At 38.9% G+C, this 20,662-nt stretch overlaps 1 protein-coding gene across 50 annotated transcripts in view; it reads left to right on the top strand.

Moving 5' to 3' along the window:
- RIMS2 (regulating synaptic membrane exocytosis 2) overlaps positions 1-19,951 on the top strand; it is a 679,145-nt gene extending 659,194 nt beyond the window's left edge. For 49 of the 50 annotated variants that reach the window (XM_060243355.1, XM_060243365.1, XM_060243362.1 and 46 more), the window contains 5 exons: positions 8,283-8,424; positions 11,245-11,357; positions 12,508-12,609; positions 13,561-13,700; positions 18,318-19,951. In XM_060243355.1, coding sequence (XP_060099338.1) covers positions 8,283-8,424; positions 11,245-11,357; positions 12,508-12,609; positions 13,561-13,700; positions 18,318-18,536 — 716 coding nt within the window. In that variant the 3' untranslated portion in view covers positions 18,537-19,951. The remainder of the gene's footprint in view (positions 1-8,282; positions 8,425-11,244; positions 11,358-12,507; positions 12,610-13,560; positions 13,701-18,317) is intronic. The other variant, XM_060243358.1, reaches the window with a different exon arrangement.
- The last annotated feature ends 711 nt before the right edge of the window (positions 19,952-20,662 follow it).

Raw genomic sequence — 20,662 nt, 5'->3', positions numbered from 1 at the left:
ATTAGAAAATATCATCATTAAAATACAAAACCCTGAAGACTGAAACAATTGCCCAGTTTATGCAGTTCAGGGCTGGCTCCTATAGCCAAAGAAAATGTGTGTCAAGGCCTAGGTTAAAAGTCCTGTGTAGATTTAAACCCCTACCTAGAATATAGGAAAATGGGCATTCGTCTTCTGCACTTTACAAAGTATTATTTCAGACGAAATTATAAGAAAAATTCATTGGTCATTAAGATAAAGCTAGTACATTTAATTATATGCAAGTGAACAGTTCCATCACCATAGATGCTTGGCTGTTCATACCCCCTTGTTCTGTGTTCTGAAAGAGATTTCAAATACTGATGGACTTCTATCAACTTCTTTTATGAATGCATATACTGAACTATTTTCTAAGAGCTAAAATAATACACTGGGGAAGTAGTGGTTTTAAATATATAAGAAAGTTGTTAAAATCTTTTTAACACCTTTTGTGTGTTAGAAGTTAAATTTGGGCAGCAGGTGAGATCATACCAACATCTTTTAAGGCCCATTAGTTAAAAAAAATAGGTCTTAAACAAGGTCAAGTACTGTCGCCTTACTGGGCAAACTTTCATAAGCTCAGAGAAAGCTTAATTCTAAATGTTACACATTCCTCAGAACATGCTATGTACTGCAGACTTTCATTGGAAGCTACTTTGCATAGCTGTAGGGGGCAGATTTCCCACATAAGTGTTGTTATTATATGTTTATACAAGGAATAGGCAACTTTTTTGGATCTTATCACTGAGTGAAATGCAATATCTACCTCGGAAATTCTGCTATCCCAACAAATAAAGGAGAGAGGAAGAGCTGAAGTTTGCTCTGGTCATAAGAGGCTGCTTTATATTGGGGGAGAGAAGTTTACACCAGAGGCAGCAACAACTCCAGAGAGGTAGTGACAACCTCCTGTACTTGAGCACAGTGAGCAACAGTGCTCTCTCTATATCTGCGCTTGCAGACGTGGTGCAAGTCCCAAAGCCTCGGAACTGACTTGGCCTGGCTACTTCCCAGCTGCCATGCAAACTAAAGTGATCTGGTATGCTATAAGGGCAGGTTTGTGATCATGCACCCACCTTATGCCAATAAAAGGAGTCTTGTGGCACTTTAAAGAATAGCCAATGTTATTGTGGTATATGTTTTTGTGAATCAGAAGCTCATTTCTTCAGATGCATGAAGTATGGCAGAAATATATAAATGAGCCGTGAAAACGTTGTGAAAGCAGCGTCACCCCAGAGTCGAAAGCGACTGGTGCTTGCACGGGGGACTAACTGAAGAAGAGTGGTGTGGATGGCTATTGAGAAGTGCAGACAGAAGGCCCACTGTTACATGCAGAGAACAAGGGAAAAGAGACGATCTAGTCAAAATGGTAAATGATCTTAACTATTCCCCCCCCCAACCTGCCCCCCCCCCCGAATGAATAGTACACTTAACCTGTAAAGAGGGACAAATACTTTCAGTAGTAGACTAACCACTACCAGTCTCTGTTAAACTAAAGTCTGAGTGTCAAATTCATATACATCCCAACTAAACAGGTGTTTTAAAACATTTTTGCTGTAATATAATGTTTATACATATCTGTATGCCCACAGAGGCTGGAATACTTCCCCACAGCTTTCTGAGTGTCTCCATGTTTATGTATCTTCTTGTTTATGACTATTCTGTATTGTATATGACTATCTCTAGGGCCTATGTATTTATTTAAAGATTTCTATCTCACTTTTCAGCTATAATTCCATGGTAGTTAAGAACAGCAGGTAAACAAATAAATCCTCCTAAAAATATCAGGTAAAATGTTGGTCTTAAGAACATCTTCTGAGTTTGTGGTAGAGACAAGATAATGATGATGATAGAGCTACTATGGCCCCAGTGGGGATAGGAAAAACCCTGCCTGCCCTCCGGTTCTGAAGCAGCAGCAGAAAAATTTAAAAAAAAATAACGCCTCATCTCTTTTACAGGAAGTTCTTAGCATAAAGTTCCTGGTGATTTCTAGAGCTTCTCTTTTCATTCCCAGGAAGCACCAGGAAATCTATGGTAAGAATTTCCTGTAAATTGATGAGACCTTATTTTTCTTTTTTTAATTTTTCTCCTGGGATGAAGTCCCCCTCCCTCCGTTGCCAGCCTGGCAACCCTAGATGACCAAAGGAGAAAGCTGTGTACCATCCATTAAGAGCTTAGGAAGTATCTTCATTGATGAAAGTAGATGCCAGCCTTGAGAAGAGGTGTTCCGCAACTTGGGTCCTGTCAAGATGATCCTATTCATGAGTTGTTATACGCAGGAGCACTGTCAGCAAGGCCTCTGAAATCAGTGTTAAAGTAGGGCAGGTTTAACGTGGAACAGTTATGCACACACACGCACAGTCTTTTAGAGAGAACCTGTATATGTAATGACTTATTACATAATGAACAAAATTTCAAAAGGTGTTCTCACACCTTTTGGAATCAGTGCTGAATGCTTTTCAAGCTACAGATAATGCAGTTTAATGTGTTTAAAAGATATAATTCTGTAACATCCTGCTTCCACAATTTATTCAGATGCTTCCTGCTCATGGGATTGCTATTAATTTTTGAGTACCATTGTAAAAAAAATGTCCTCACTAGCAGTACTTATATTGATTTAATTAAGATTTGTCACTTATAGTCAATGAACATCTGGGTTTTATTTTGTTATGAAATGATTGACAATATCTGCTTCAGTAACCTCTACACGGTATTTATCCAAATGCATATCTTGTACTTTTTTTCCAACTAGTTATATCAAGTGATTACATCATTAATCTAAGCTGACATAATTTTGAATACCAAATATAGAACAGTAATCATTTCTGTGTTCATATGAAGCCGTACACCATTGCACATAAGACCCCTGTTTCAATTTCAAATTGGAATACATTTGTTTAGAGGAACTGATCAGCCTCCTAGAAAATCTATTTATTCTGTTTGTACTAGTGGGTGTCATGTTAAGGGCTAAGGTTGGTCATATGGCAACTGCCCTATATATGTCCAGTCACATTCTTACCTATCCAGACTATGATAAATATGCAATATATGAGTGATGTTTAGTATAAAACCATGATATTGCTTTTTATCATATAGCACACACCAGTGAAATTTAGAATAGAACTTGTGCTGCTAATGCTTGAAAGCATGCATGCAATGCGAAGGGTATAGGATAGGCAGAAGAAAAAGCTTCAGGCCATTTATAGAGCATTCTCAAGAACTGGACCTAGCCATATGCCTCTAAAATGCATTTTTTCATTTTTCTTTTTCTTCATGGAACCACACTCATCTTATGACTGTAACTTTTCTTTGGTATATCTATTATGCTTCTTTTGATAGTTAGCTGCCTTGGTAACACTTATTGGTCAGAAAGTCAGAATATAATTATTCAAAATACATTTACTTATGACTTCATATTTTAGCTTCACAGAAGAACAAACATGTGAACAAACAGGTGAACAAACATGTGGACAAAGGAGACCCAATAGATGTTGTTTACCTTGACTTCTAGAAAGCTTTTGATAAAGTTCCTCATCAAAGGCTCCTTAGTAAGCTCGAGAGTCATGGAGTAAAAGGACAGGTCCTCTTGTGGATCAAAAACTGGCTAATTAATAGGAAGCAGAGAGTGAGTATAAATGGGCAGTCTTCGCAGTGGAGGACGGTAAGCAGTGGGGTGCCGCAGGGCTCAGTACTGGGTCCCATGCTCTTTAACTTGTTCATAAATGATTTAGAGTTGGGAGTGAGCAGTGAAGTGGCCAAGTTTGCAGATGACACTAAACTGTTCAGGGTGGTGAGAACCAGAGAGGATTGTGAGGCACTCCAAAGGGATCTGTTGAGGCTGGGTGAGTGAGTGTCAATGTGGCAGATGAGGTTCAATGTGGCCAAGTGCAAAGTAATGCACATTGGGGCCAAGAATCCCAACTGCAAATACAAGTTGATGGGGTGTGAACTGGCAGAGACTGACCAAGAGAGAGACCTTGGGGTCGTGGTAGATAACTCACTGAAAATGTCAAGACAGTGTGCGATTGCAATAAAAAAGGCCAACGCCATGCTGGGAATTATTAGGAAGGGAATTGAAAACAAATCAGCCAGTATCATAATGCCCCTGTATAAATCGATGGTGCGGTCACATTTGGAATACTGTGTGCAATTCTGGTCACCGCACCTCAAAAAGGATATTATAGCATTGGAAAAAGTCCAGAAAAGGGCAACTGGAATGATTAAAGGGTTGGAACACTTTCCCTATGAAGAAAGGTCAAAACGCTTGGGGCTCCTTAGCTTGGAGAAACTTCGACTGCGGGGTGACATGATAGAGGTTTACAAGATAATGCATGGGATGGAGAAAGTAGAGAAAGAATTACTTTTCTCCCTTTCTCACAATACAAGAACTTGTGGGCATTCAATGAAATTGCTGAATAGTCAGGTTAAAATGGATAAAAGGAAGTACTTCTTCACCCAAAGGGTGATTAACATGTGGAATTCACTGCCACAGGAGGTGGTGGCGGCTACAAGCATAGACAGCTTCAAGAGGGGGTTAGATAAAAATATGGAGCAGAGGTCCATCAGTGGCTATTAGCCACAGTGTGTGTGTGTGTGTGTGTGTGTGTGTGTGTATATATATATATATATGAATTTTTGGCCACAGTGTGACAGAGTGTTGGACTGGATGGGCCATTGGCCTGATCCACATGGCTTCTCTTATGTTCATTCAGTTGCAATGCAATCTTAACAATGCTTTTCTGAGAGTCAGCCCTACTGAATAGAGATGAGTAGGATTCTGCGTAAATGATTTTAGGATTGTTTTCTTAGGCCAATTCTGAAATTCAGCTTTGCAAAAAAATCTCAAAACTTTTTACTAGTCTGCTTGCCCACAATTTACCTTGCCTAAGATTGCCAGGACCCTTTGTTATGCTGGTGGGGGGATCTGGGGGCCTCCTGAAAGTGGGTGGGGACATCCCTGATGCTGTGACATCACACAGAAGTGATATCATGTGATGCTTTAGTTTTTGGGCAAACTCCATGGTAAAATTAGGCTCAAGCCATAGAGTTTTGCCCAAAAGTAGAGTTTTACTGTATGACATCACCAACGCAATGTCATCACATCAGGGATGTTACAACAGAGTGTGACTGTTCATAGTGGGGTTTCCTCCCTGAACAACTGGCTGGCAGCAGGGAGAAGCCCCCAAAACCAGGAGACCTGGGGACTGGCATACCTAACCTGTTGTAAAAAGAAAATAGAACTTTGGAAAACTTGCCTTCCTAGTGAGTAGCTGCTTGTAAACCTGTAATGATACAGGTTATTGGAGGTTTAAATGTTGCATTTGAACCATATAATGGCAAATACTTTCAAAACCTCAGAGTTTAAAAAGTGCTCCTATTTTTCAACCTTTTAAAGTTGAAAATAGGCCTTGCTGTAATACAGACTAGCATTTACCATTGCATGCTTTTTTCCTTACCTTACAAATGTGTGGCATTCATTTGAGTACCTCCTCTGATCTTTTCCTATCACGTGGCCATGGCCTTAGTTGCAGCTATGAGCACCATGTTGGAAGAATGCTAATGTCATTACACAGTATTTATTTATTTATTTATTAAAACATTTATTTCCCACCTTCCTTCTTGGTTCAAATATGAACAGTGTTGGAAAGGACTACTGCCATGTTGTAAAATCATTTCTGTTACTATGTAATAGAAGTACTTTGGCTAAGGATGTCAGGATAGAGACTAATACATATTGACTATGAGCAAAGTTGATGTGAGCAGTTGTGTTCCAAATGAAACCCTATTGTCTAAACTTATATATTTGTAAATGAAATCATGCCAGGTTAGCATATGAATTCAGTGGGCCGCTTAATGGAGTTGTAAATGCATATAGCTGCTAGTCTCATTTTCTCATTCATCTTTTCAGTACATGCTATTAAAAGTTTTCACACTTAAACTTTTGGATGTCCCCCTAAAAATTATTTGGGGCAAGCCAGAAGAAAAATGTGAATGGCCCTGGTATTGCTCCAAATATGGGTAGTTGGTAGTTACACATTTAAATGAAGTTGTATTTATGTATTTATTAAGAGTTTGCCTAGATTACCTAGCAATAGTTCAAAGAACAGCTCTGTGGAGTTCAAAGGTTTCCACCAACTAAGTGACATTTTTCCAGGTTAGAATTAACCTTATCAGCTTTCTCTTTCTCACGCTCTTGGACCAGAGACAACAGCAATAGTACAACAAGATTATACAGCAGTGGACTGAATCTTTAAGGATGCAGATCATTGAGAGTTTAGCTGTTGCCTACTGGGGTATGGAATAATGTCATATTTTATTGTCATGGTCCAATTATACATCATGGACTATATCCTGGCTACTTACGCATTAGAGCTTAGCATACTTTCCATAATTAATGGTTTCCTAACTAAATATAGTCATAAGTTCTCTCTTGTGTTGCACTTTGTGCTGCGAGATTTGAAAAATTCCAGATGTACTTTGGATATGTATCAAAATATTATTGAAAAGTACATTATGTGAATTGTGGGCATGTCTTTATTTACCTCAGCTCTGTAAATGACTTGGGATTTATCCCTTGTCTTAGTTCTCCATAATAAATCATACCAATATTGGAACTGTTTTGTGTATACTGATAAAGCTGTAGACTTGACTTCACTCACATAAAAATTTCCTGAGTATATTGTGACTATAATGATATCTAACACGTGATTGTCAAAGTGACACGGGTTGCAGAATCTTTGTTCTGTTTCATAGTTGGCTTTTTAGGAGAATGGGCAGCAAAATCATAGAAATAAGAGACTGAAATCTTCAATCATTCCAGTCAGTAGTGTTTTCGTGATAGATGTGCCCAACTTTACCATCGTTTTTGAATTAAAAGCTAACTATATGTGGATAAATTTACATCATTGTTTACAGTCTTTGCACTGAGTGAGGTGGCAGTGTTCGTGATCCCTATAATTGGAACAATTAAACAGGGTCTGCAGCTGTGTTTGCAACGGCATACATTAATTTTAAGTAGTAATTGGAAATCATGTTACGGTTAAATTAGAATGTGTTATTTTTGTTTAGTAAATAAACTTCAGTTGAATGGACTATTTAAAGCACATGCAATATTTTGATTTGCATACTGCAAACTCAGATTCCAAATTTGCTGCTAGAAAAATGTTGCATGCATTATTAATGTATACAGTTCTTTTAGCATTTCAGTTGTTTTTGGTATAGTTGACTTGGGTTTGCTTATTTTGAAGAGGATATTATCTATGTATACCAGACTTTGCTTTTGTGAAAGTAAAAACTGAGTTATTCCTTTCTAAATTTTAAACATTCTCAAACTGTTAATCAGCTATGCTGATGAATATGAGAGAAGTAATATGTGATATCCCCCCCCCACACACACCCACATTGCAGGGCACTTGACAGTGGAAAAAACAACAGTTGGACAAGGAACTGTGATTAATACGTTTATCTTTGCTAAAGTGCCACTACATCTTTATTATATATCTTTTATCTTTAATTATTATTTTAATTTATATAATATATATTATTATATAATATATAAATTTCCCTTTGATATCATTTAAATTCTAGCCTTAATTATTCTTTAAAATATTACAGTTGCTTTTAGAAATGTTGCTAAAATATTACAGTTGCTTTTAGAATAAAATATTTACTCACACAATAGAAAACATACAAATGCTGTTTGGATACAGTGCTATTTGTTATATTGATCATTAGTGATTTTTTAGCTTCAAATGGCTAGACAAAGCATGGTTCCCTGAATATTACCAGTAAAATGAATAATGCTGCTTCTTTAAAATTAGTGAGGGGAAATTGATCAGCTTTTGCCTTTGGCAGCTCAGCTGAACAGGGGAAGGAAATGCCTGAGGAATTGGGGGGCAGTCAGTGGCACCTTGATATCACTTCTGGGGCAACCTGGAAGTGATATCATTGTGTCAGGTGACATCTAGCATTTGCCTCAAGCTCTGTGGTTAAACTATTGCTCTACATAAACTCACTTCTAGGTTGCATTCTAGTGATGTTTTGGTGTCATCAACTGGCCCCCTCCCCTGGAAACTTTATCCAAGCAAAGTTAATTCCTAGACTGGCTATCTGTGCTCACTGGTGTGTGCAAGCTTAATTTAAGTTATAACCTTTTGTGATGTACTCAAATGGGATGAACTGGTAAACTGCCTTTGCAGTAGTCTTTGTGGTTTTCTTCCAGTATTAGATAGATTTGACACTACTAAGTGTATGTTGTGTTTCTTCAGAAGCAGGTGGGAAAAAGTTAAAGAGCACAGTCCAGAGAAGCACAGAAACTGGGTTGGCTGTAGAGATGAGAAACTGGATGACACGTCAAGCCAGTCGAGAATCCACAGATGGCAGCATGAACAGTTATAGCTCTGAAGGGAAGTAAGTCAGACATGTTGGTTTTAAAGCTTTTGTCTTAGAATTCAGCTAATTGCCTCCTTTCCCCCTAAATAGGATGTTTGTCATGTTGGGCTTCCAAAATGTGGATTCCCCTACAGGATGGGAGAATGCGCTGCTTTAGAAACCTATTATGACCAATAACTGAATAGCAGTTATGTGTGTGGCTGTGTATATTTTATAACACGTGGAGGGTAAGGCCAGTGAATAAAAAACTGTTATGAAGATTCTGTATGTTCCTTGACTGAATTTATATATTGTGGGACTAAAATTGACTTTGGGCATATGCTTTATTTTGCACCCAGAAGTGTAACTCAAATAATGTCTGCCCAAAAATCACATTTTATAGAGTAAATTTTCTTCTAATTGAATATGAGATGCTAGATGCTATTAGATGCCATTAGTGATAAATAGGTTAATGAGTTATACATCTATGAATGATTCTGATACTGTTCATTGATTTTTATTAGGATGACTCTGTGTCAATCTCGATTGATCTATAATCATAAGCAAAAAAGATTGATTTTTTAATAATAGGATGCTTTAGGATTGTGGCATTAAACCCCAATGTAAAAATTACATGAAAATAAGTTTCCTTGGAACAATTTTCATGGAGGAGGAGGAAGATACTTTAATTGCTTAGCTGGTTGCAAGTTTTTCAAATGTTTGTAGGACTGGCCACAAAAGTTAGCAAAGGTATTGAATGTGCTTCACACCAACCCTTCTCCCCACCCAACACATCCTGAATTGTCTTAATTTTGTCTTTGTACTTTATTCTCTGCTCTTATGACTACAGTCTTGAGCTTTAACAGTTGTTATTAATTAAACTTGATTAATCACCCCAACCCGGTTCATGCTGGGCTCTGAGTAATGTACAACATGTACTAAAAACAATATACAAAAAAAGCAAAATAGCAAATTAAAAACCTAGAGGGCGCCCTATAAATTTTTCTACATTCTGGACTACCAGGACATTATACAGGGGGGAAGGAAAATTTATGAAGTGTCTTGGGGGGGGGGAAGGGAGGTGCCAGCCAAATAAGAAACTATTGCTGCCCTCAACGAAACATCTCCACCTTACATGCCCTGCAGAATGCATAAGATCTCACAGGGCCCTGACGTCATCTGGCAGAGAGTTCCACCAGGTCAGGGCCAAGGCCCTGGTCAAAGACAGCCGGACTTCCTTAGGGCCAGGGATCACCAGAGCAGTTACTAGTAGAGCACAGTGCTCTTCCAGGGACATACCGGAGGAGACGGTCCTGCAGATACATTGGATCCAGACCACTCAAGGCCTTAAAGGTCAAAACCTTGAATCTGACTCAGCACTCCGCTGGGAGCCAGTGTAGCTGACGCGGCACTAGTTGAATATGTGCCATCCATGACGTTTCCATCAGGACTTGTGCTGTCACATTCTGGACCCACTGAAGTTTCTGAGTCAGTCTCAAGGGTAGGCCAGCACAGGACAATTTACAGTAGTCTAGTCTGGAGGCCTTAAAGTTCAGCATAATAACAACAGAACAGTAATAATAATGTTAATTACACATTACAAAGGGTGATACGCATTTTCCCTAGTGGTCCACATTAATTCAATACAAATTTCAATAGTTAGTGGTTTCCCAGGAAACGCTCCAATTAGGGTTGCTAGCCTCCAGGTGGGGCCTGGAGATTTCCTGTTTTTACAATTTATCTCCAGAAGGCAGACAGCAGCTCCCCGGGAAAAAATGGCTGCTTTGAATGGTAGACTGTATGGCATTGTACCATGCTGAGGCCTCTCCCCTCCCCAAACCCCGCCCTCTCCTGGATCTATCCCAAAGTCTCCAGGCATTTTCCAACACAGGCCTGGCAATCCTAACTTCAATTTCTCAACTAGTAATTTAATTACTTGTGGCCAAATCAATGGGGTTTATTTTTTATATCAACTTAAAAACAAATTTTGATTATAACTTGCAATAACTTTGTGATTTTTAAACTTCTAATAAGCCTGTCTCATAAGCAAAACTAGAAACCCTTGCCTGGACAGATCAGTTCAGCCAAGTTAGAAGGTTATACATATTTTTAATATCAAATATAATATGAATGTTAGGCAAAAAGAGAATAAATCCAGATTTGTATTCTTAAAATATTTAACGCCATTAGTTGCTAGAAAGAAACTAAACATAGGAAAATACAGGATTGGATCTCTCTAGGTTTGTCAGCTCGGGGTTGAGAAATTCCTGGGGTTTTGGAGGCAGCACCTGGAAGGATGGGGTTTGGTGGAAGGGAGGGACCTCAGTGTAATATAATACCATAGGATCTATCCACCAAGTCCTCATTTGGAGGTTGGCAACCCTAATCTATACATGGAAAGGAGCTCTACTATTTTCTCTTTCTGTAGATTGAGGAACCTTTTGCAAAGAACAATGTTTGTGGGGTGGATGGCTGCAGTGGGAAGAGAACCAGAGGGGACACATGAAAAGTCAGGCAATTTTTGCCAGTTCCCTTTCCCCACTGCTGACCCCATGCAGAATCCCACACTGTGCTTTAGCATTCCTTGACCTTCAGGGTTGGCTTTTTGTAGAGCCACATGAAAAACACTTTTTAGATCTCTTTTGTCATGTTGTTCTAAATCCAATCCCATAGTACAGCCTGGTTACGCCTTTATCTTAATTTAGGATATGTACAAAATTCCATTTCCTTGACACTACTAGCAGATTTACATATATAAGTGACTACAGTATTGTGGGGCCAGATTCATGATATAATAGATTATAGATTTTAATGTTACTCTTTAGGAAAAAATGCAAATATAAATTTGTTTTCATACAGTTTGATATTTCCTGGTGTGCGGTTGGGTGCAGACAGCCAGTTCAGTGATTTTCTAGATGGACTTGGTCCTGCACAGCTTGTTGGACGTCAGACCCTGGCAACTCCAGCAATGGGTAAGGAACTTTGCCATTTGAATACAGTGTGGCTAGATTTCAAAGGAGATAATTAGACTAATTATTATATTCACCTTGGATGGAACAACTGGATGATTTTAGATGAGTTCAAATTTAAAGAGTAACCCCAACTTTCTTCCATTTCAGAGAAATCCCATGGAGTCATATTGTAGAAGTGAAATGCAGCCATATTGTAGAAATGTGTGTCTGGGGGAGGGGGTGGAATTGGCTGAAGCATCCATTCCTGGGCCACAGGTGGGATCTGCACTCTTTTTCTCTCTTCTTTGTTCCTGTTAACCCTCAGAGCAGACCAGGTGCAGTAATCCGCAACCAACATTCCAGTTATGAGAGGTTGTTTTCTTAGTTTGGGGAGCCTGAAGTGCCTTCCCTTCCTCTTAATTCTTCTAGCAGTTCTTTGCTATCACAAGGAGACCACTGCTTGGGCTAGTGAGTGCTCCAACACCCCCAGCAGTGTTAAAGGCTTTTATTGTTAATTATAATTGCATTCAAACACAAAAAGCAAATGGACAGAAAGTTGTTAATAACTTGCATAAAGAAAGACTATTTTAAAAGCTTGCTTATGAGATGTGATTGGGGCTTGCCCAGAAGCCAGTGCAAAAGCCCACCATTCATGTCTGGAAGTTTCATTTTAGTACATTTTAGCTTAAAGTTGGATGTTACTAGTGCTTATGATTGATAAATTTACACCTTGTGTGTATACTAGGGTTTGCTATTAACATTGCCTAAAAGAGGAGTTAAAGTCATACTCTTCAATTATATATTCTACACTTTTATCTTAAATTTTAAAAGACTGAAATATCATTTTGAGTTACAACATCTTTCCAGTAATTTGTTAATTTGGCTTGGTTTTGGGGAAATGTATCCAGTGTTCCAAATGCATGATAAGGTTGATGTAAAATATATCAGCTGTATTCCTTGAAGATATTGGTACATATGCTGTGGAGGCAAGATTTAAACTAAACGTGTTATAATCATGCCTGAACTTCTAAGGGCTAACTGGTTAATTTTAAATGGTTGGAAATACGTTCTATGGAAAAAGGAATAATTATTTTCTATTCATAACATGGTTTAAATATATTCAGCTGCCTTTAATTGTAATCATATTGGGGGCTTTTCTTCCTCTTTTTAGGTGATATCCAGGTTGGAATGATGGACAAAAAGGGACAATTGGAGGTAGAAATAATACGAGCTCGAGGCCTTGTTGTAAAACCAGGTTCAAAGACACTGCCAGGTAAACAATATAACTATGTTCAACGAATTGCGTATTAATCTAGTTCATAACTATTTTAGTTGCAGTACCCTATTTAACAGAATTTGAGAAATATATAGTACTCTATTTAATGGTCATTCTAAGTACATAGCAGGGTTGGTCAAACTGCAGCTCAGGAGCCACATATGACTTTTTCACACGTATTGTGTGGCTCTGGGAGCCCCCACTGCCCCATCAGCTGGTTTGGAAACGGCAGTTGTCTCTTTACATCACCTCTCCAAGCCAAGCCAGTTGGTGGCTTGGAGAATGCATTTAAAGTTACAGTTGCTTTCTTTCCACCTCTCCCTCCCCCATCTATTTCCTTCCTTCCTTCCTTCCTGTTGTCAAACATCTAACGTTCGTGTCTATCTGATGTTTATTGTGTGTGGCTCTTACATTAAGCAAGTTTGGCCACCCCTGGTATATACACTACTTAGAGTTTGTTTTTAATGTGGACTAGTTGTACCTTCCAGATATTTTCTTACAATTCCTAGCGTACTTATAATCCAATATGTTTTACCTGGTGGGTATGTATGAAATCTATTACTATTCTCAGGATGGAGAGCTTCAGTTATTAGATTAATGCTTGGCTCTACACTTAAAATTATAGCTAGCAATGAATTAAAGCTTAGGGTTTTTTTTCCCCAGACTGCTTTATTGTCTCCTCTAGCAGGGTCAATATTCAGTTGAAAATTAGACTAGCTTCATAATGTGTACGTGGCCATGGGAGGGAAAGAAAGGCAGGGTTGTTTGGCTATCCAGCATGCACAAGTATTTCCTTCAAGAATGTACTTATAGATACAATGTATGAGGATATCTTTAATTAAAATATTTATCAGCTAAATAGCAGGATTTAACATATGGTGCTAAGACAGTGTGCTAATGTATAAAAATGGTCTAATAGAGTTTTCATCTCTTTTTTTCGCCCCAAAGCACCATATGTAAAGGTGTATCTATTAGAAAATGGAGTCTGTATAGCCAAAAAGAAAACAAAGGTGGCAAGAAAAACGCTGGAACCTCTTTACCAGCAGCTGTTGTCATTTGAAGAGAGTCCCCAAGGGAAAGTTTTACAGGTAATTTGCCTCATAATGGGTATTTATCTGAAATTCTTCTATTTCAGCAGCATTAGCTGAATAAGCAGCACAAGAAGCTCCCCTTACTTTTCTCCTGTCATAACAATGTCCAAAACTCTTACTTTAAGTTAAATATTTGCATGTGAGTGCTGCTGCAACAATAGCATAAAATCACGGTTTGATGGTGTGCCGGTTCCTAAATGCTTGTCTGCTTCCACTGAATGTCATTAACATTGAGCCATTAATCAATAACCAGTAGATGTTATCATTCTTTGTGCCTGTGTTGTTTCCTTTGAGATGCTTAGTCTCAGTTCTTCATCTTAGACCCTATACATGTTCACTTACCTTGTTACTAGACTCACATCTCACATTTCCCAGTGGATCTTTCAGATGTGGTCATTGTTTACCTGCTTGCATTTGTCTGCTTCTTGGGCATCTGGTGCTGCCTTTGAACACAAGAAGTGACATACTGTCTTATAATATTCAGACGTTTTTGTCTGTCAGGGTCACTGTTGTCCACTCTGACTGGTAACAGATCTCAAGGGTATTTCATATCACTTGCTGACTGCTCCTTTTAATTGAGGATGCTAGCGGTTGAATGTGGGACCTTCTGCATGCAAAAGTCCTCTACTTCTAAGCCATAACTCCAACAAACTTGATCTACTGTTATCACTCTAACCGCCTGCAGTCAAAAGACAAAAAATTGGGGAGCCCCAACATGTCCATAAAAGCACCTCCTCACACACAGGTGTTTTCCACATGGGACAGATGACTGTGGTTTTCCTGTTGCTGCTGCAGCTGTTGATACAACTCAGCAATGACAGAGCTTCCACATGGGCAGATTTCCCTGCTTTTTCCTTTGCCCAGTAGCAGCTATTCCCCACCACCAAAGGTGCTCCATGTGTATCCCCTCCTATCTTAGTAAATTCAGTTGTTACCGATATGCCGGTTTGACCTGCAGTAACTCTGGATGAAATTGGTGATTTATTCAAGGGTTTAAAAGTAGGTAAAGCACTGGGTCTTATGGCCTTCCGACTGAGGTTTTCACAAAGTTTGCTGACTGGTGGCTCTTGCCCCTTGCAAAATTGTTCACTTTCATTGATCTGCATGGTTACATCCCAGACTCTTGGCTTGATTCTGTAATTATCCCAATTTACAAAAAAGGGGGGGTGGAGTTACCAAAAAATTTCCACCCCATTAGTTTATTATCTATACTGGGCAAGTTGTATGCCAAACATTTGGAACTTTGATTAATTGATTGGATGCAACTTGATAACATCATAGGTCCTGAATAAATTGGCTTTTCCAAAGGCAGATCTGCTATGGACCATTGCTGTACTCTGTCCTTCCGTGCAGAAAAATATATGCACACTGGGACTAAAAAATTATATGCTGCCTTTATTGATCTGAAGAGCGCAGTTGATTCAATAGATAGAGCTCAACTATGGTCTAAGCTAGGAAACCTGGGAATGGACCCTCGTCTGCTGTTTCTTGAGGAAACTTCATTCCAATACATTTTGCCAAGTGAGATTTTCTTCTAGTGGTGACCTGACAAGTAAAATCCCAGTGTTAAAGGGGGTTAAACAAGGTTGTGTGCTGGCCCCACATCTTTCTAAGTTATTTCTAACTGACCTGGCACAATTTTTGGACCCTGTTAATGGTCATCCACCCAAACGAGCAGGCTGAGCAGTCCTCTTATTACTTTATGCCGATGATACTACCATCCTCTCTTGTACAAGATTGGGCCTGCAAAGGTATATGAATGCCTTCTATGACTACTGTCACTCTAATTCACTCTCTATTAATTATGCCAAATCTAAAGTCGTCTTTTCAAATTGCTGGTGCCCACAGTGATGGTTTATTGACAACTCAACAACTGAGCAAACAAAAAACAGTTAAATACTTGGAGATCACTTTTAACCACAAGTTAAGCTGGATACCACATCGTAACAAGACCATCAACTTGGCTAAATGTTCAGTTGCTCAAATCAAACAGTTTTTCTTTGCAAGGGGCAACCAATTAGTCCCGGCAGCAATTAAAGTGTTCAAAGCTAAAACACTAGCCCAAATTCTCTGTGGTATCCCTATATGAATCTCTGCATTTACTAGGAAAGTGGAGGACACTCAAGCCTTATTCTTCAGACAGATTCTTGGTTTGCCAAAATGTGTGTCCTATTTTGCTCTCTGCTGCGAAGTGTGTCAGTCTTTGGTGGAGACAAAAGCTTGGTTCGTAATGTTTAAATTTTGGTTCAGAATTCATTTTAGAACAGATCCTAACAGCCTTCTGGATTGTCTGAAAAGTGATCCATATAGCTCATCCTGGTCAGCAGTTCTTATGTCCAAATTTAACCAGTTGGGGATAGCAGTTGATGATTTTCTTACAACTGTTGAGTCATATATCTTCAGATGTATTAAACTGAGATGGTTGGAGCTGGAGGAAATGAAACTATGCCCAGCAAACCTTATACCTGCTCCCTAGCATCCTTAGGTCTCAATGTTTTTTGTGATAAAATGCCCCATTATTTATCAGATGTAACTATTCCAAGACATCACAGGGCATTCATGTTGGCTAGATTAAATGCATTCCCCTCCAAAGTCTTACAGGGGAGATATCATCGAGTACCTTTATGTGATACTCTGTACCTGTGGAGCGAATATTCCCAACTCAGTTCAGCATATGCTTGATTGTTCCATATATCATAATCTCAATAAGGAACTATCTTGGAAGCTTTCTTTGTCCCCAGATCCATCTACTCTGCCACCCTGTCATCATTTACTGAATGACACTGAGTGAGAGGTTACTGAAGCTGTGGCAAAATATTTGGCTGACATTCTTAAATGTAAATCTGATCTTGTATAAATGGACATGTAATCTCTGTTTCTTTTTTATTTTATCTCCTATGTTTAACTTTTTACATTCTGTGTACTCTTATTTGCAATTGTTATGCCATTAAAGGTTTGGAATTCAGGAGGGGCCCTTTAAAAAAAATCAGCAATTGAATACGATTATATTCTTACAACATCTGTGTATCAAGTTGTCTGAATTCTTAGTTTTATTTTAAAAATATGCTTTTATCGTTATATTTCCCCAATGAAAGGGGCAAGATATTTAGAATTGGGTGGCCCCTACATGTCTCAGGGACGTTATCAGTGCAGTGGGGGGGGGGGAGGGTGCCAGAAGTTAGTCTTGCCTAAGGTGCCAGACAGTCTGAATACATCTCAATTTAAGATTTACAGAAAGAGAAGGTATAGACTTTATCCCATTGCTTTGGCAAAACAGGATTATTTTATTTCTAAGGCTGCCTTAGGCTTAAGGCTACATCATATTGGTTAACTGACATCTAGTATTTATAAACAAATATTGTAGTTTTCAGTTTCTTCTTTAGGGTTTGTAGAATCTTTCGGGCTCAAGTGCCGTCTTCTACTGGAGAAAGTTTTTCTTCCAGACGTTTCGTTCTCGGCTGCGGAGAACATCCTCAGTGGCGTTGCAGCCGGAGCAGGCGCTCTGACTTTCTTAGCTGCTGTGCATTGAGTGAGGCCAGGGCTGCTGGAGAGCTGCTATTTCTAGGCTGGAGGGGGTGTGGTGAAAGGGCAATAAGTTTGTGGATGTGCCCATTGTTTGGTGGGGCTTCCTGGAAGGGTAGTGATAAGGAAACTGGCTGTTGAATGTGACCATTGTTCTGGGTTAATTGCTGGGAGGGTTGGAAGGGGTGTGAAGATAAGGAAGATGGTTGTTGACTGTGCTGATTGTTCTGTGGAATGTGCTGGTTGTTCTGTGAATTTCTGCAATTTATAATCTGTAGGGTGTTTTGCAGTGCTGGATACCAAGATTGGTGGATGGAAATGCCTTCTTCCTTTCTGTTAAAGTTGTGCTGGTGTTTGTAAATCTCAATAGCTTCTCTGTTCAGGCGGGTATGATAATGTGAGGTCGTGGAAAGGACTTCAGTTCTTTCAAAGTGGATGACGTGGTCTCCTTCTTGAAGTGCATGTTCAGCTACAGCTGATTTTTCTGGCTGAAACAAACGACAGTGTCTCTTGTGTTCGGTGAGGCAGGTGTTGATATTGCGTTGGGTAGTGCCAATGTAGACTGCACCACAGGAGCAGGGTATTTTGTAGACTCCAGGGGTTGAAAGTGGATCTCTCATATCTTTGGCCGAGCGCAGTATGTAGCGGATCTGTTGTGTGGGTTTGAAGACTGTGTCAACATTGTGGCATTTGAGAATTTTGCCAATGCGGTCGATGACAGATTTTATGTAGGGCAGGAAGGCTGTACCTACATTTGTGTGTGGCTCGGGATTTGGTGTGGATGGTCTCTTGGGATAGAGGGCTCTTCTAATTTCTTGTAGTTTCTTCTTTGATTCAATTAGAGTTTCCAAGAGCAAAGAGGATTCTGAAACACTTAATGCTGCAGGGCTATATTTAGATACTAGCAAATGTTGCAACTGCTTTGCCACTCTACTGAAAGTGACAAATGGTATCTAAACCTCAGCTGAGAAAATGCAAAAATTTATCCTCATAATCTGTTATTCTTAGTTATCCTTTTAATTGGACTTGAAGAACTTTTCATCCTCATTCTGCTTCTAAAGCCTATTCCTTTTTTCTTTTTACTCCCAACAGATTATCGTGTGGGGAGATTATGGACGTATGGATCACAAATCCTTTATGGGAGTGGCACAGATACTTTTAGACGAACTGGACCTGTCCAATATGGTGATTGGCTGGTTCAAACTGTTTCCCCCTTCATCCTTAGTAGATCCAACTTTGGCCCCTCTTACAAGAAGGGCTTCCCAGTCGTCTCTTGAAAGTTCAACGGGACCGTCTTACGCTCGCTCATAGCAGCTGTGAAACTGGTGTCATAACAACCAGCGTTACAAAAATTTTTAAAAATTAACAGGTCGCAAACCCTGGTAACACTGCATGCTTAATGTTGTGTCTTCGGAGCCTGTTTCTAGGGCTATAAAGCGATCCTGTGTTCTCAGAGGAAGTTGCACACATTGTGCTCTAAAGGAAGTCCTCAGGTGAAGGAGTGGAGCTGGAAGAACTGAATGGTTTAGAGTTCAGTGACACTCAAGTTTTAGTCCAATCTGAAGCCATGGATTAAACTAAAAGAACCAAGCTGTCTCATGCAACAAGAGTCCCTTTCAATGGCACATCTATTTTCTTGCTCCCTTTTCTTTATCTGCCCCTTCTCCCCACCCTCCACCCACACCCTGCCCAAGCCTGGTGATGCCACAGACATGGAGCTACTCAAAGAAGCCATTATGCAAGTCAGTGGAAAGATGGAAGAAAAGAGGGCCATTACAGGAAAGCCAGTTGTCATTACAGTTGCTCAGAAGCAGAGGAAATGCACCTTATAGAAAGGTTGAAGACTTACAGTGGCAGGCTTCATAACTCCAGCTACTGCTAGAGTCAAATCCAGTGTGTGGACTCTGAAAAAAAAATTCTGTGGCTATACTGTACTGTATGAAAATTAAAGAAACTTTTTTGCATGGACACAGATTATGCTGAACACTTAAAATTATTTTCTTGGGGCTGCAACTTGCAAAAAAAAAAAAAGAATAAATCAGCCATTTTCAACAATTTATATTATTTTTAAAAATAAATTTCACTAGTGCATGGTTTTAAAAGGGAGAGAATGCAACAGAGTGATAAGACGCACCACGTTTCTCATTCTTTAAACCAATTATGGTCTGTGTTTTTGCAGACATCAATGAAAAATAAATAATTTCTAGCAAATATTTAAAAAATTATGTTTATGTGACAAGAAATAAGTGTAATATATAAAATTTATTTAAATGTAAAAGGTACAAGCCTTGTAAAGTTCAACAATATGTTCAAAATTGTACAATTCTTTTCCCCTTCTTGTCTGTTCTTCCCTCCTTTTGCCCTCCCATTTCCTACCTCCCAGGATGATCATGATACTCTGAAACTGCTACTTTTTGACTTACTACTCTCATGCCCCACATTTGGTTCAGGGTTGCAGATAATTCTGCATTTCTGAATTCTTTGAGTAAAACTATTGTTTAAGAACTTTTTTCAAGCATGTTGAAAAGGATTTTGCAACATGGCTTGGGGAGTACATTACAATAATTCAGCATGTATTTGATAAAAAATGAACTTTTTGCAGTTTATTGTACAGTGCATGGAAACTTTCTTTTTTTCTCACCTTCAAATTAAATTCTACAGCAAAATACTGGAATCATGTGGCCATTTGTAAAATGTCTTCAATAAATTTGTTTTCCGCACCAGCATCATTCATTCAAAGGTTGAACTATTATTTCTGGAAGGTCTTGAAGAAATGGCAACAGTTTTACTAAATTTAGGCCTCTTACCTCTTGCACTGAGCCAAACAAATTGCTCCCATTTAGGGATCCAAACAAAAGAGCAATTATTCTGTAATGTTCAGTCTTGAGAGCCTATGTTTAAGATGGTTAAATCAGTGAATATCATCCTGATATTAAAAAGTCAAAACTTGGACAGCAATCCTGCACTTACTTAATTTTTAAATTAGCGGTACTTACATGCCCTAAGAGATGCCAGGGTTGTACCTTGTGATTTTTAAACGCCTTAAATAAAATACATGCAACTTATTTTTGACACCATTACTAGCCTAAATGCAAACTCATCTCAGATATTAAAAAACAAAAACCTGTCTACTGTATATCAGGTGATTTTCGTACCACTGAAAGGAGGGGTGGAAACGTGGGATCCTTTACATCCAGATTTCTCATTAATATCTCTGATGAAAGGAATGTAATCTGTTATGTTTCAACAAACCATTTCCCCCCTCCCTATGTCTTTAGATGCCTTTAATTACGTACTTATTGTTTAATGTTGATGCATTGCAATAATTTATTAATATGTTTAAATTAAGGCCATACACAGAAATATTCTGGTTTTGTATGAAAAATCGGTAATATTTCCCCAAAATTTACATACATCATAGCGGGCAAAAATAACAA

Source organism: Heteronotia binoei, chromosome 7 (assembly GCF_032191835.1).
Source record: "Heteronotia binoei isolate CCM8104 ecotype False Entrance Well chromosome 7, APGP_CSIRO_Hbin_v1, whole genome shotgun sequence".
Taxonomy (NCBI): Eukaryota; Metazoa; Chordata; class Lepidosauria; order Squamata; family Gekkonidae; genus Heteronotia; species Heteronotia binoei.
The sequence above is the reverse complement of the archived record's forward strand: the minus strand, read 5'-3'. Positions and strand labels throughout refer to the sequence as shown.